Consider the following 13,565-nt stretch of genomic DNA (forward strand, 5'->3'; position numbering starts at 1 on the left):
GTCGTCGTACCTCTACTGGTAGGCAATTTAATGTTTCATGCTTGATTATAAATTTTTTCCTTTCTTTACGATCACTACACTTTAAGCCTTCAGTCCGCTCACGTATTTCTCAATTTCAGTTAGGCTTTTGCTCTCTCTCTCTCTCTCTCTCTCTGTACATACATATATGTATAGGGTGAAGTAATATATATATATACTGCGGAACCTCATCATGCCCAGTGTTTTGAATGCAGAAGGTCTGTTTCCAGAATGGTTCCAGCAGGATGAGGCGCCACCGCGTTATGTGGCTAACGTTCGCCAGCGGCTTAACATACAGTTCCCTAACGTCTGGATTGGACACCGCCGTTCGTTCGTTCGTTCTAAGATATCCTGCACCTGTAGTGCAGGCCGGGCCATACATTAGCCCGGTCGGGGAAATGGGCTGATTAAGTGTTGTTCAAATAGAACTGCTTCGTTGGGTTTTTAAATAAATTCAAGTTCCTGCTGAGCCGGATGTTCTTGAGGACGGTGTTCACTATGTCGTCGGCGTTCTGGGTGAGGTACTCGTCGATCTTGGCGACTTCACCGTCAGTAACAGGCTTCTCCGTCTCTGGCGTTGGTGGTGTAGTGGATGTCTGGGAGGTGTCGGTTGCTGCAGCCTTACGCTTCCTCTGTGCTTTCGTGGGTGTTGGTGGAGAGGCACAGGGTTGCGTGGTGGTTTGGTGGTTTGGCTGATCGGCTGCACACTGTGGCTGGGGTGTAGGAGGCTCCCGGTGGTTGTCGGTGGTGGTGGTGGAGGTCTCCATGGGTTGAACAGGAGTGGTGGCGATAGAGGCAGTCCGTGTGTTCAAAGGAGCATCGAGCTGCAGCCTTTTGCGCGGTGTTGTGCGGGGCTGGGAAGGCTGCAGCTTGGGGGCACGATGCTCCTGGCGAGGGGCTGGCCGTGCACCACGGGCGAAGCTCTGGGGGATGACAAGGCGCGGAAGGCCATTCTCCTCAAAGATCTGGGGGAGGAGAATGAGCAACGCATCCTTGTCACCGCCACAGAAAGCACTCGCCGTCGCGATGCACATGCTGACGATGGTGTCAATCTCCCCAGTACATCGACGATCCTTGGGCCGGCGCCCCCGGGCCGTGGGGCGCCGCCGTGCATGGGTAGAGCCCTGCACGGCTGCACCTCCCGGCCCGGTGACGTCCTTAGCCTCAGGACCCTTCGGTGTCTGGTGGAGAGTGAAGACCACCGTCTCGCCCTCGCCTAACGAGCGCTGAAGACGTGGTGAAGCGGGAGCAACGATCCCCAGGCGGTGCACGAATACATCGGCGCCGGTGTCCTGGCGCCGGATGAATCCGTACCCCGCCTTCACGTTGTACCACTTCACAGTCCCCGTGATGGTAACGGCTCGTGGTGGCTGCTCCCTGCCTGTGGTGGCCCCCCTCAACGGGTCGAAGGCCGAGGCGGGTGTAGAAGGCGTGGGAAGAACGGGTGTTGCTGCCATCGCTGCTCTGGAGGGAGTCGGACACCGCCGCCCTGTGGAGTGGCCTCCACGGTCAGCAGACCTCACACCCCTAGACTTTCACCCCTGGGGGCCCCTCAAGGCAATGGATTATCAAGAGAAGATCCGAGACTTGTCTCATCATCAGGAACGTATCGTTGATGCGTGTGTCAAGATATCACTTAACGTGTTGCGCGATGTTATACGCGATTGAGGAGACCGAGTTCCCATGTGCCATGACCGAGGAGATAATCATATCAAATACATTTTGTGACTTCCGTAGCAGATTTGAACACTGTGTTAATAATATTAATTAGCTGGAGTTCGTTGGTTCATCAAGACCAACTTGCCTAGCCACGGGCTCCGATGCTCCTCATGGGGTATGGTAGGATATATATATATATATATATATATATATATAGGTTCATCAAGACCAACTTGCCTAGCCACGGGCTCCGATGCTCCTCATGGGGTATGGTAGGATATATATATATATATATATATATATATATATATATATATATATATATATATATATATATATATATATATATATATATATATATATATATATATATATATATATTAGTGGTAGGTGGGGGTGCTCACCATCCACTCACTCAATGTAGTGCTGCTCTCGGGTGTCTGCCCTATCCTCTCCTCCATCCTTCTTTCCTTCCATCTTCTTCTGTCTTTCTTTCCTTCATTCTTTCCTTGTCCTTCTGCCTACGGGTGACTTTACACTCCCTCATCTGTCTTTCCTTCATTCTTTCCTCTTTCTTCTGCCTATGGGTGACTCTACACTGAGTGACAAGCCAAATGGTTTCCTGTACACCAGGAAACTATTTACTACGCTGGGTGGTAACCATATAACCAAATTTTGGCGCCTGGTGTTAGTGGGTAATTATTGTGCTCCAATCGGATTGAGCCGGTGAAGGTTTTTATCCAAGGGATGGTTGGGGTTTACTGCTCAAGTAATGCCACTCAGGGATGAGTGAGGTTGGTCACTCTCATCTTAAATGTCAGGACCAACTGCCTAGCCCCGGGCTCCTACGCTCCTCATGAGGCAATGTAGGATTGGATGATGGATGGATATATATATATATATATATATATATATATATATATATATATATATATATATAGATAGATAGATAGATAGATAGATAAATATACAGTATAAGTAATCCCTTTAAGACCCGGATGACCAAGACCTGGATACCCTAAGTCCCGGACATTTTGGAAATTGGCCCATGCCCAAGTCTCGGATTATTCCCCAAGATATCTGGACATCTGGGATGCCAAAAATGGGCAAAAAAGGTCAAAATGAAAAAAAAAAAAAAAACGATATGTGTTCAACTCTACTCGAAATTTGCTGCGCGGTGACGAACAGCTGTGTTTTGGCGCGTAGGTCCGGCGACGTCCATTAGAGTGCCCCTGCATCCTCCCCATGTCCCTCCTACCACCGTCGTGAATGCACGCTTGTTGCCATGGCTTCCCACGTGCTCACTTTTGTGAATTAACAGTGATTAAACTGCAATACCTCGCCACTAGACCACATAGAAATTTACAGTGTTGTGCAGTGTTTAGAAATTAGAATTCAGAGTGCAAAGGATTAAGTGCAGAGTGCAACACTGGCGTGTTGCAACTGGCATGGCGCAAATGTGAACAGAATGTGCAGTGTTAAGCAATTATAATTCACAGTGCAAAGGATTAAGTGCAACACTTGATTACTGTACATGCTTCAAGTGCACCTACACCATTTTCAGAAACACAAAGGAGGCAGGTTAATGTTCGCGACAGTCACGGACGTGTCGTAGGACGGCTCAAGAGAGTAATGTCTTATTCCAACACAAAGTGTCTATTGATAACCAAACTGACTGTACAGGTTGTAAGATACTAGCAAAATCAAAAAGCTTGAATGAAATAAATATATTTGAATCATGCTTAATATCTGGCACATGTAAGAAACCTTTAAACATGAGCTAAGGCTACTTCAAATGTGATAAATAATGTTCTCAGAAATTATTGTAAAACAGTATTTCCCACGTATAGATTATAAGTTTAGCCGAGGTGAGGTGAGGTGAGGTGGGGTGAGGTGAGGCCATGGTGTATCAGGTCAAGTTAGGTCCTCTCTTCTTCTGTGTTTCCCTCCCTGATGCTGATGTGTTTATACTACCTCTAAACTCATGTCTCTGTCACTCGGAAGCTTTAATGCAAGATGGTACTTACTGTCGCTATTATTATTGCTTCTGTGATCAATAAGTATACATTTCTTCGGGGTGAAGTGAAGTTTACACACACACACACACACACACACACACACACACACACACACACACACATAGAAATCCATTTTGTTCTGTGTTTTTTTCGTGTTGTTAATTGTAAGTAGCAAAAACTTTCTTCCTATGTTGACATTCATTTCTTAAATTAGTAAATGGAAAGCTAGGTGATGAGATGTTGCAGGTGTGGCTTTTTTTTTTTTTTTTTCAAGTGCTCCGATAACTGTAGTCCAACTTGGTTTAGGATCATACCCATTCCTGTAATGAGAGTAGAAGAATGATAATGATATTGATGGTGATGATGATGAGACTGTCATGTGAATCTACACAAATGATATTTTCCTGTGTCCCAGCAAACCATTTACCACGTTCGGTGGTGAACGTGTAACCATGTGACGCCTGGTGGTCTACTTGGCTAAGGCACTTCAACCGGATAGGGTTCCCATTTGAGGGATCGTTGCGTTTATTGCTCAAATGATGCTACACACGGGAGAGCAGGGCTGGTCACCTTCACCTTAAATGTCAGGAAGAAGTAGCCAAGTCCCGCCCTTCTACACTCCTACTGAGGCAAAATTATTATTATTATTATTATTATTATTATTATTATTGTCATTCATACCATTTCTGCGGAAAAGATGTACGACCATTCGCCCAACACCGTTGAGCGTTTCTGTGTGTGTGTGTGTGTGTGTGTGTGTGTGTGTGTGTGTGTGTGTGTGTGTGTGTGTGTGTGTGTGTGTGTGTGTGTGTGTGTGTGTGTGTGCGCGCACCTTAACTACTTGTTGGCTATTCGATGGGATTTGAATGAAACTTTCCAGGTGAGTCCCATCTGCTCACTAAAAAAGTCCAACGCTGTATAGCCTACAGTGTTCCAACCAAGATTTCTGGGGGTCAGCCCCCTCACCAAATTAGATATTTATCATAAATAATGAAAGGAAGGCAGATATTGCTTTGATATCTTAGCAGTTTTTGTACAATGGACTCTCGCCTGTAATGCAATATTTTGGAGCTCGTTACTCCTAATAATTTGGGGATGGGGGCAGCCCCTCTGCCCGAGATGAATAGGATCAGAAACATTAGAAAGTGGACAAATGGATTTCAACGAAACTTCTCTGGTCAGCTCGCCTGCTTCCTTGATAATGTCTACCACTATATAAAAATTTCACCATTATTTTAGGGGGGTCAGACCCCTTCCAAACTTATAATGAATTCAAAACGGAAGGATGAAGGACATCACTCTGATATCTTTGTCACGAATCAAATTCGCGACATTTCCCTTTTGTGAAAAACAATAATTATTAGTGGAAAACTCACTGTGTATCGCTCAGTTAACCGTTTCTCTCTCCACTTCGGTGGTATACTTTTCAAAACATTCGTCACTGTTTCAAAAGTGACCGATTTAATGCACGTCGCTAAGTGCTCTACTGAGCGATACTATTGTTTATTGTTCGCCCTGCTTGCCTCGACCGTTAGAAAAATGCGGCCTAGTGCTCCACTTTTGTTTCCCACGACTTATTCAGTCGAGTTGTTGCTGTGACGGAGAGAGGTCCTGTGCCAGCAGTGTGAGAGGTCAGCTAGTACCCAAACTCCACAGTCACAGTTCTCCAGTGCTCCCACCCTTAGTTCAGCTTTGGGTGATACACAGCATTCATTGACCAGTATTTCCTTTTTGTATTTTCTTAGGTTTAAGAATTTAGTTAAGGTGTTTTTCCTAGGCGTAAGGATTTAGCTCGAGTGAGTGAGTGAGTGCGATCTCATTAATTTGATTTTGAATTGTAACGTTAAATTTATTTTGTAATCAATAAATTTAACAGTTCTTTTGCTTGAGCTTAATGTAATGTAAACTCTTGTTTCATTTCTCTGCAGTTAAGCTTATTTCTCTTATAGCTCCTAGCTTGCATAAACGTTTGCCTTTCATAACTGGTACTTAGGCCAGTCTTGTTGTATTAAACTTAAAATCCGTTGTGCCTCCTAGGAGTTAAGCATCAGCAAGAACCTGATACTATTGTTAGTATTAGTTATTTATTGTCAGGGGTGAAGTAACTTTCTCCTGAGGCTACAGTACTAATAAACAGCAATTGAGTGATTAGTCTCTGCTGTGTACATTCGAGAAAGTTTATAAATTCTCGTTCTTAGAGAATCGTTGCTTGATTTAGCAAGACAATCATTGTCCCTGCTCTTTAATATTATTGAATATTATTATCAATTAAATAATATTTAGCATTTATTTTTAAAAACACCGCGATATTTTAAAAACTCCGTGATAATTGGCGACCTCATTCCAGGATATTAACTCCTAGCTCTAAAGCTATTCACGAGATAGTGCTCACGCGTTGATATTTAGGTATTTATCATTAAAGTTTATAGGCACAAGCTTACTGGTGTTTACCCTTAATTTAGCAAGTGAATTTTGCTTTATCAATCCATAGTGTACTTATCTCTATTTAGTTTATTCTTGGTAACGCCAGACGATTTTATTCGCTCCTGGGAAGTCGCCGTACCCATTGTGTTAATTATTGAGTCTTCCCAGTTATTTGCATTTTTGCTTTAATCTTTGCCAGTTAACTAGATAAGACTGGCCACCACTAGCTTGTGTCTGTACTCTTTACTTGTGTTTATTAGTATTCGTTTGCGAAGCAGTCAGTACTCAGTTTCGGTTTGCTTAATAAATTAGCGCCATGGCTACCACTGTATTTTTACTGGAAGCCAAAGAAATGGGTCTTTCGGACCCAACCGAAATTAAAGAGTATATACTCTCACAGCATAATCAGAAGCAGCAGCGCGAGAATGATGCCCGTGAAGAGCGTAAGATTCAGCGCGAATACGAGCGAGAACAGCGCGAATACGAGCGAGAACAGCGCGAACACGAGCAAAAACAGCACGAACTCGACTTAGAACATGAGCGAGAACAGCGTGAGGAACGAGAGAGAGAACGAGAACACGAACGTGCCGAGCAAGAAGCACGCGAAAAACATGGAACTTGAAGTGCTGAAGCTCAAGCGAGATTCCTTGGCTTCAGACTCGTCTGGTGTAGTTGGTCCAAGCTCCACGAGCGTTCCCCCTGCACATGTCCTGGCGACCCCACGCATCAAGCTTCCTTCATACAAGGAAAGCGAGCGAATCGAGCCATACATAGCTCGTTTTGAGGACATGGCAGTCATGTATCAACTGGATGAGGCAGCTAAGCGGCTTCAGTTTCTTAGTCTATTTGAGGGCCCTGCCCTCGATATTCTCCACAAAATTCGTGGAGACGATCTCACATATGAGATAATGAAAGCTGCACTCATTAAGGCGTATGGTCTCACAGTAGACGACGCCAAAGTTCAGTTCATGCGAGCTCATCTCCAAGACAAGGAGACAGCTGTTCAGTTCCTTGATCGTCTCACAGCTTACTTAAATGAGTGGATGGAGAAAGATGAAACTCCTTCCACGCGTGAGGGGATAATTGACCTTATGCTGCGTACACAGCTAGAGAGGTCGTGGCCTGCTGAGCTCATAGCACAGCTTAAGATCTGCCACGTGAAAGATGCCAGCCAAGTGGCAGAAAAGGCTGACGCATTCTTTACTGCATACGGGTATCAAACTCGTAAGCAAAACACCTGGAACAGAAAACCTGATAAATCTGGGAAATCGTCTCAGACTGAATCCCAGCACCAAGGCCGTTCTCAGAGTAATGGACAAGGTCCAAGCAAACCGCAGAAGGACCAGGGGCAAAACACTCAGAAACCTGAGTGGAAGAGGTACAACAAGTACCCTAACCAACAGCAGTATCAGCCACGCAACCGACCGTCGGGACAAACTTTTTCACCACCAGCTCAAAAGAGGCAGGAAGCGAATGCAGCCTTCATTCCTCAGCAGCAGCATGGTGAAAATAAAAAATGCAGCCTTCATTCCTCAGCAGCGGCATGGTGGTCACGTCCCTACCAGTGTGGGTACTTCCCCACATTTCACTAGTCCCACAGTGACAGTGAACCCCCCTCCACAGATGGCCAATGTTCCATCTTCCCAATATAACCCTTAAGGCACAATGTTTGCCGCATCAATTCATCAGCCTTATGAGTGGCTAGCTGCTTCCTCCACAGGCCCTCCCACAGGTGACAGTACCTTCCTTGTTCAGCCAGGGTTTGTGGGAGGCTTTCCTGTGAAGGTCATGAGAGACAATGGTTCCTCAGGTTGCTCTGTTAAGCAGAGTTTCGTTCGGCCTGAGCAGTACACAGGTCGACAGATCCATGCAAACCTTATTGATGGATCAGTGAGATTGTTCCCTGAGGCATGTATCCAGGTGGCATCTCCATTTTATACTGGTACGACACTTGCAGTTGTCATGCCAGAACCCTTATTTGACCTCATAGTAGGAAACATTCACGGAGTCAAGGATAGTTGTTCCGAGGATGACGCTACTCAGACTTCGGCTGCTGCGGTAACGCGAGCCATGGCTGAGGCTCCAGACTGTGTCACCCCAGTGATCATTGAATCGCCGCAAGATCTGATGTGTAGTCAACTTGTTGTACAAGAACAACATTCTGACCCGACACTTGCTGCTGTGCGGAACAAACAAAAGGGTCGAGTGATTAAGTATTCACGGGGAGGTCGAGCCAAGTTCCTTCGCAAACAAGGACGGCTCTACCGTGAGTCACGAACACCCGAGGGCGAGGTTCAACTGCAGTTTGTCGTTCCCGCCAAGTACCACCAAGCAGTGTTAGAATGGGGTCATTGTTCAGCCTCAGGAGGTCACATGGGCAAAAGGAAGACCCAGGGCCATATCCGAGCTGACTTTTTCTGGCCAGGGATGGGACGAGACATAGATAGTTTTGTCCGTTCCTGCAGTGTGTGTCAAAGTAACACCACTAATCAGGGACATGTCCTTCCTGTGCCGTTCGTAACCACACCTGTAATCTGCGTCAGTTGAGAGACAGGGTAGTGGTGAAGTGGGTGCAGACCTGACGTCATGCCCATTGGCCCCACAGGACACATTATGTCCAGGGCCTGTACATACATATTATGTACCGTAGGATAAGGGGGAAGTGAGAACTCCGCAGAGGCGACTTGAGGCTATGGAAGACCCGAGTTTGCACAAGGATTCTCAGCTTCCCGGTATTAATATAAGTACTGTAGGTTAAGGGGGAAGCGAGAACTCCGCAGAGGCGACTTGAGGCTATGGAAGACCCGAGTTTGCACAAGGATTCTCAGCTCCCCGATACTAATATAAGTACTGTAGGTTAAGGGGGAAGTTCGAGAGAAAACTCCGCAGAGGCGACTCGAGGCTGGAAGACCCGAGTTTGCACAAGGATTCTCAGCTTTCTGATATTAATATAAGTACTGTAGGTTAAGGCACAGATTGAGGACCTGTGTGCAGTTCGAGGCTATGGAAGACCCGAGTTTGCACAAGGATTCTCAACTTGCCGACCATAATCGTGTGCTATAATTAATGGCGACCTCGAATGTACGTCGTAGCACTGACTGCTAGGCAGAGAGAGTAATTGTAACAATAAAATTTTTGTCTCATTGAAATTTTTGATGCTCCACCTCGATTGGTTTTGCAGGTACAGCAATGGGTGTAGCAGATTTGCTGTGTGGGCCAGCTGATCGTCTGCCGCACGCTGCCGCCTCTCGTCCTCTGCCTTCGTTGTCGCCATGTTATTATTTACTGTGTTATTTTACACGTAGGTACAGTTACACTACAACTGTCACACCTACACCGTGTATTACATACACCACGCAACACAACAATTAGTTGTCAGTGTAAATGTAGCGAATTTTCGCTCAGTTTGACCTGAGTACAGGATTTTCACCGTCGTCACGGAGTTTTTCCCTCAAGCTTGCTTCTATTAACTTAAATACAAGTTTTTTTTTTTCGCTCACTGGCGACTGCGACTTTCTCCTGTAGCAGGATAGCACATACACCACAGTGTGAATCTTGTGTGACTGAGTTAGGATGTGTACATATATATATATATTCCACAAATTTTTTCCCATAAGGAAAAAATTTAATTTTGTAGGGGCGTAATGTCACGAATCAAATTCGCGACATTTCCCTTTTGTGAAAAACACGAACTATTAGTGGAAAACTCACTGTGTATCGCTCAGTTAACCGTTTCTCTCTCCACTTCGGTGGTATACTTTTCAAAACATTCGTCACTGTTTCAAAAGTGACCGATTTAATGCACGTTGCTAAGTGCTCTACTGAGCAATACTATTGTTTATTGTTCGCCCTGCTTGCCTCGACCGTTAGAAAAATGCGGCCTAGTGCTCCACTTTTGTTTCCCACGACTTATTCAGTCGAGTTGTTGCTGTGACGGAGAGAGGTCCTGTGCCAGCAGTGTGAGAGGTCAGCTAGTACCCAAACTCCACAGTCACAGTTCTCCAGTGCTCCCACCCTTAGTTCAGCTTTGGGTGATACACAGCATTCATTGACCAGTATTTCCTTTTTGTATTTTCTTAGGTTTAAGAATTTAGTTAAGGTGTTTTTCCTAGGCGTAAGGATTTAGCTCGAGTGAGTGAGTGAGTGCGATCTCATTAATTTGATTTTGAATTGTAACATTAAATTTATTTTGTAATCAATAAATTTAACAGTTCTTTTGCTTGAGCTTAATGTAATGTAAACTCTTGTTTCATTTCTCCGCAGTTAAGCTTATTTCTCTTATAGCTCCTAGCTTGCATAAACGTTTGCCTTTCATAACTGGTACTTAGGCCAGTCTTGTTGTATTAAACTTAAAATCCGTTGTGCCTCCTAGGAGTTAAGCATCAGCAAGAACCTGATACTATTGTTAGTATTAGTTATTTATTGTCAGGGGTGAAGTAACTTTCTCCTGAGGCTACAGTACTAATAAACAGCAATTGAGTGATTAGTCTCTGCTGTGTACATTCGAGAAAGTTTATATATTCTCGTTCTTAGCGAATCGTTGCTTAATTTAGCAAGACAATCATTGTCCCTGCTCTTTAATATTATTGAATATTATTATCAATTAAATAATATTTAGCATTTATTTTAAAAAACACCGCGATATTTTAAAAACCCAGTGACAATCTTGGTACATGTTATAGAATGAGCTCCCATCTGCTATCACAACAACAACAACGACATATACTACTACTACTATTGCTACTACTATTACTGTACTACTACTACTACTACTACCACCACCACTACTACTACTGTAGTAGTAGTAGTAGTTGTAGTAGTAGTAGTGGTGGTGATGGGGTTAAGTATCACTACTACTACTACTACTACTGCTATTACTACTACTGCAATCATTTTGTAATTCTTTCAAATCGGTATGCACATCGCTGGACTGATTATTCAGTTTCCATGGTTCTCTGAATGGACAGGAGGAAAGGCAGATCTAATTTATTATTATTATTATTATTATTATGATTATTATTATTATAGTAATCTATCTTTTTAGGTTCGGCAGGGTGGCTGTTTCGTGGAGTGTGGCGCCCTGGACGGTGAGACTCGCTCCAACACCTTAGTATTCGAGAAGAGATTTGGGTGGAAGGGCATTCTTATTGAGGGGGACCCCAAGAATGTTGAGTTGGTGAAGAAGAAACACAGAAAGGCTTGGACCGTGGACGCCTGTCTCAGTACTAAGCCCTATCCCAATACAGTAAGAACAATACGAGTTTGTAGACTGTGGCAGCAATTATTCGTATAACTTGTTTAAAAGCACGTAGATTGGAAAAAAAAAAAAAAAAAACTATTTTTTTCCCCCTTCATTCATCACTTGTCTAATTCTCGGACACGAGATGCTGTTTATGACGGTTACCTCCAGATGGTTAAAGAATTGTGATTTAAAAGCATAAAGGATGGGAAACCTTAATGCAAAAGACGAACAAACAAAAGGCCAAATGCCTGCATGAATGTTATTTTTCTCATGAAAAATTTAAAAAAAAAATAGAGCCAAATCAAGCTGCACTACATATAAATTCCAAGGAACATTATATTTAAAAGAAATGAGGTCTTAAATAGAAAGAAATACAGACTGATGACGGAAAATAAAGTGTTGGCCAGTTTAATACATGAAGGACAGAATATCAGTTAATTCATGCATCAGAGAGCTGGACAGGAAAAAAAAGAAAAAAGGAGAGAGTGTGTTGCAAGAGAGATGCTGAACTCCTGCCTTTGTCAGGGAGTTTACGAGTAGAAATTTCAATAGAGCAGCGACCAATAAAAGCGCGACAGCAAAAGAAGAGCAATGCAATACTGCAACGAAAGGAAATGCAGTTGCAATGGGTCTGCGTGGAAGAGGATTTAATGAGACGAAAAACCTTTGCCTTCAATATATTTGAAAGAGCTGTATGTGATGAGAGCGCCTTGTCACCCCTCACTCACACATAAACTACTTTAAACAGGGACAAAAAATGCCCCTTTACAAAGCAAGCACCTGTGCAGGGTAAGCTAGTCTGTTTAGTACAGAAGCGGAGTAGCAGAAGAGATTACGTAATTATTTCGGGACAGGTCTCCAGAAAAAGACACTTTAAGATTACAAAGGATTGTGAAAGTTGATGTCGGAATTGGGTATATACTGATGGATAATAAACAGTATTCTTGTTGAAGGTTTTGTCGCATAGAAAGATGGAGGAGTTATTATTTTTTTCCTTGCATTAAATCTTACGATGTGTACTTTTAATTCAGAAATAATAAACATTGTTTGACTCCCATCTCCACACCCTGTAAAAAAAAAAATATATATTTCTTCATCCTGTGTGGGTTAAAACTGGCTCTGCAGCACCCTCCCCATATCCCTGATCATCATGATACGTGATTCAACATTCTTAACGAGCCCTTTTTCTTACAAATAATCATTTTGTATCCTAGTAACCTTTCTTAATGCACCATAAAAACGTAAACACTTTTTGAACATAAACGGTATACCTGGAGGCATTATTATGCTGTGAGATGGGAGGTCCACAGGCAGTACTTTCAGAACTTTCCTAGGAGTAACTGCGGCTTTCATTGCCAAGACCCTGCTAAGTAGTCCAAACGTACTACGTACTTCGTTTTGAGCGTGGAGTCTTACATCTCGTTCTTTTGTCTCTAAGCAATGCATAAAAAACTTGATTTAACCTATCCATGAACTTCATGCACTTTATATTATTTTCCCGGAATGGTTCCAAATCTGCCCTGCATCTAGCAATGATTGTGGTGGTGGTGTGATTATTAGAATACGGTAATAAAAATAAGAATAATAAGAATAAGAATAATAAGAATAATAATGATAATTAATAATAAGAGCAATAATAATAATGATAATAACTGATAAGGATGATAATTGATGATAGAGATGATAATTGATGATAGAGATGATAATGGATGATAATAATCATAATGATGATAATGAATGGTAATGAATGATAATGATGATAATGGTTGATAAGGATGGTAATGGAATATAATGATGGCAATGGACTAAAATGATGGTAATGGATTGTAATGACGATAGCGGATGATAATGGATGATAATGATGGTAATGGATGATAATGATCATAATGATGATAGTGGATGATAATGATGGAAATGACTGAAAATAATGATTCATGACGATAATGATAAGGATGGATAATAATAATGGTAATGATAAGAATTGATAATAATAATGGTAATGATAAGGAATGATAATAATAAGGATTGATAATGATAATGATTGATGATTACAGTATAATCATAAGGACTGATAATGATAATGACTGATGATTATAATCATAAGAATAAGGACTGATAATGATAATGATTGATGATTAAAATCATAAGAATATGGACTGATTATGATAATGATAAAGACTGAAAAGAATTGAAAGTGATAATAA

General features: G+C 42.7%; 1 protein-coding gene across 1 annotated transcript in view; it reads left to right on the forward strand.

Moving 5' to 3' along the window:
- The window catches only part of LOC145405857 (uncharacterized), a 138,261-nt gene that overhangs the window by 54,414 nt on the left and 70,282 nt on the right, over window positions 1-13,565 (forward strand). Inside the window, exon 3 of the mRNA XM_080277112.1 lies at window positions 11,164-11,364. Within this exon, the coding sequence (XP_080133238.1) occupies window positions 11,164-11,364 (201 nt within the window). The remainder of the gene's footprint in view (window positions 1-11,163; window positions 11,365-13,565) is intronic.

This window comes from Coenobita brevimanus, chromosome 68, assembly GCF_032717465.1.
Source record: "Coenobita brevimanus isolate Jiangsu-jjx chromosome 68, ASM3271746v2, whole genome shotgun sequence".
NCBI classification, from domain to species: domain Eukaryota; kingdom Metazoa; phylum Arthropoda; class Malacostraca; order Decapoda; family Coenobitidae; genus Coenobita; species Coenobita brevimanus.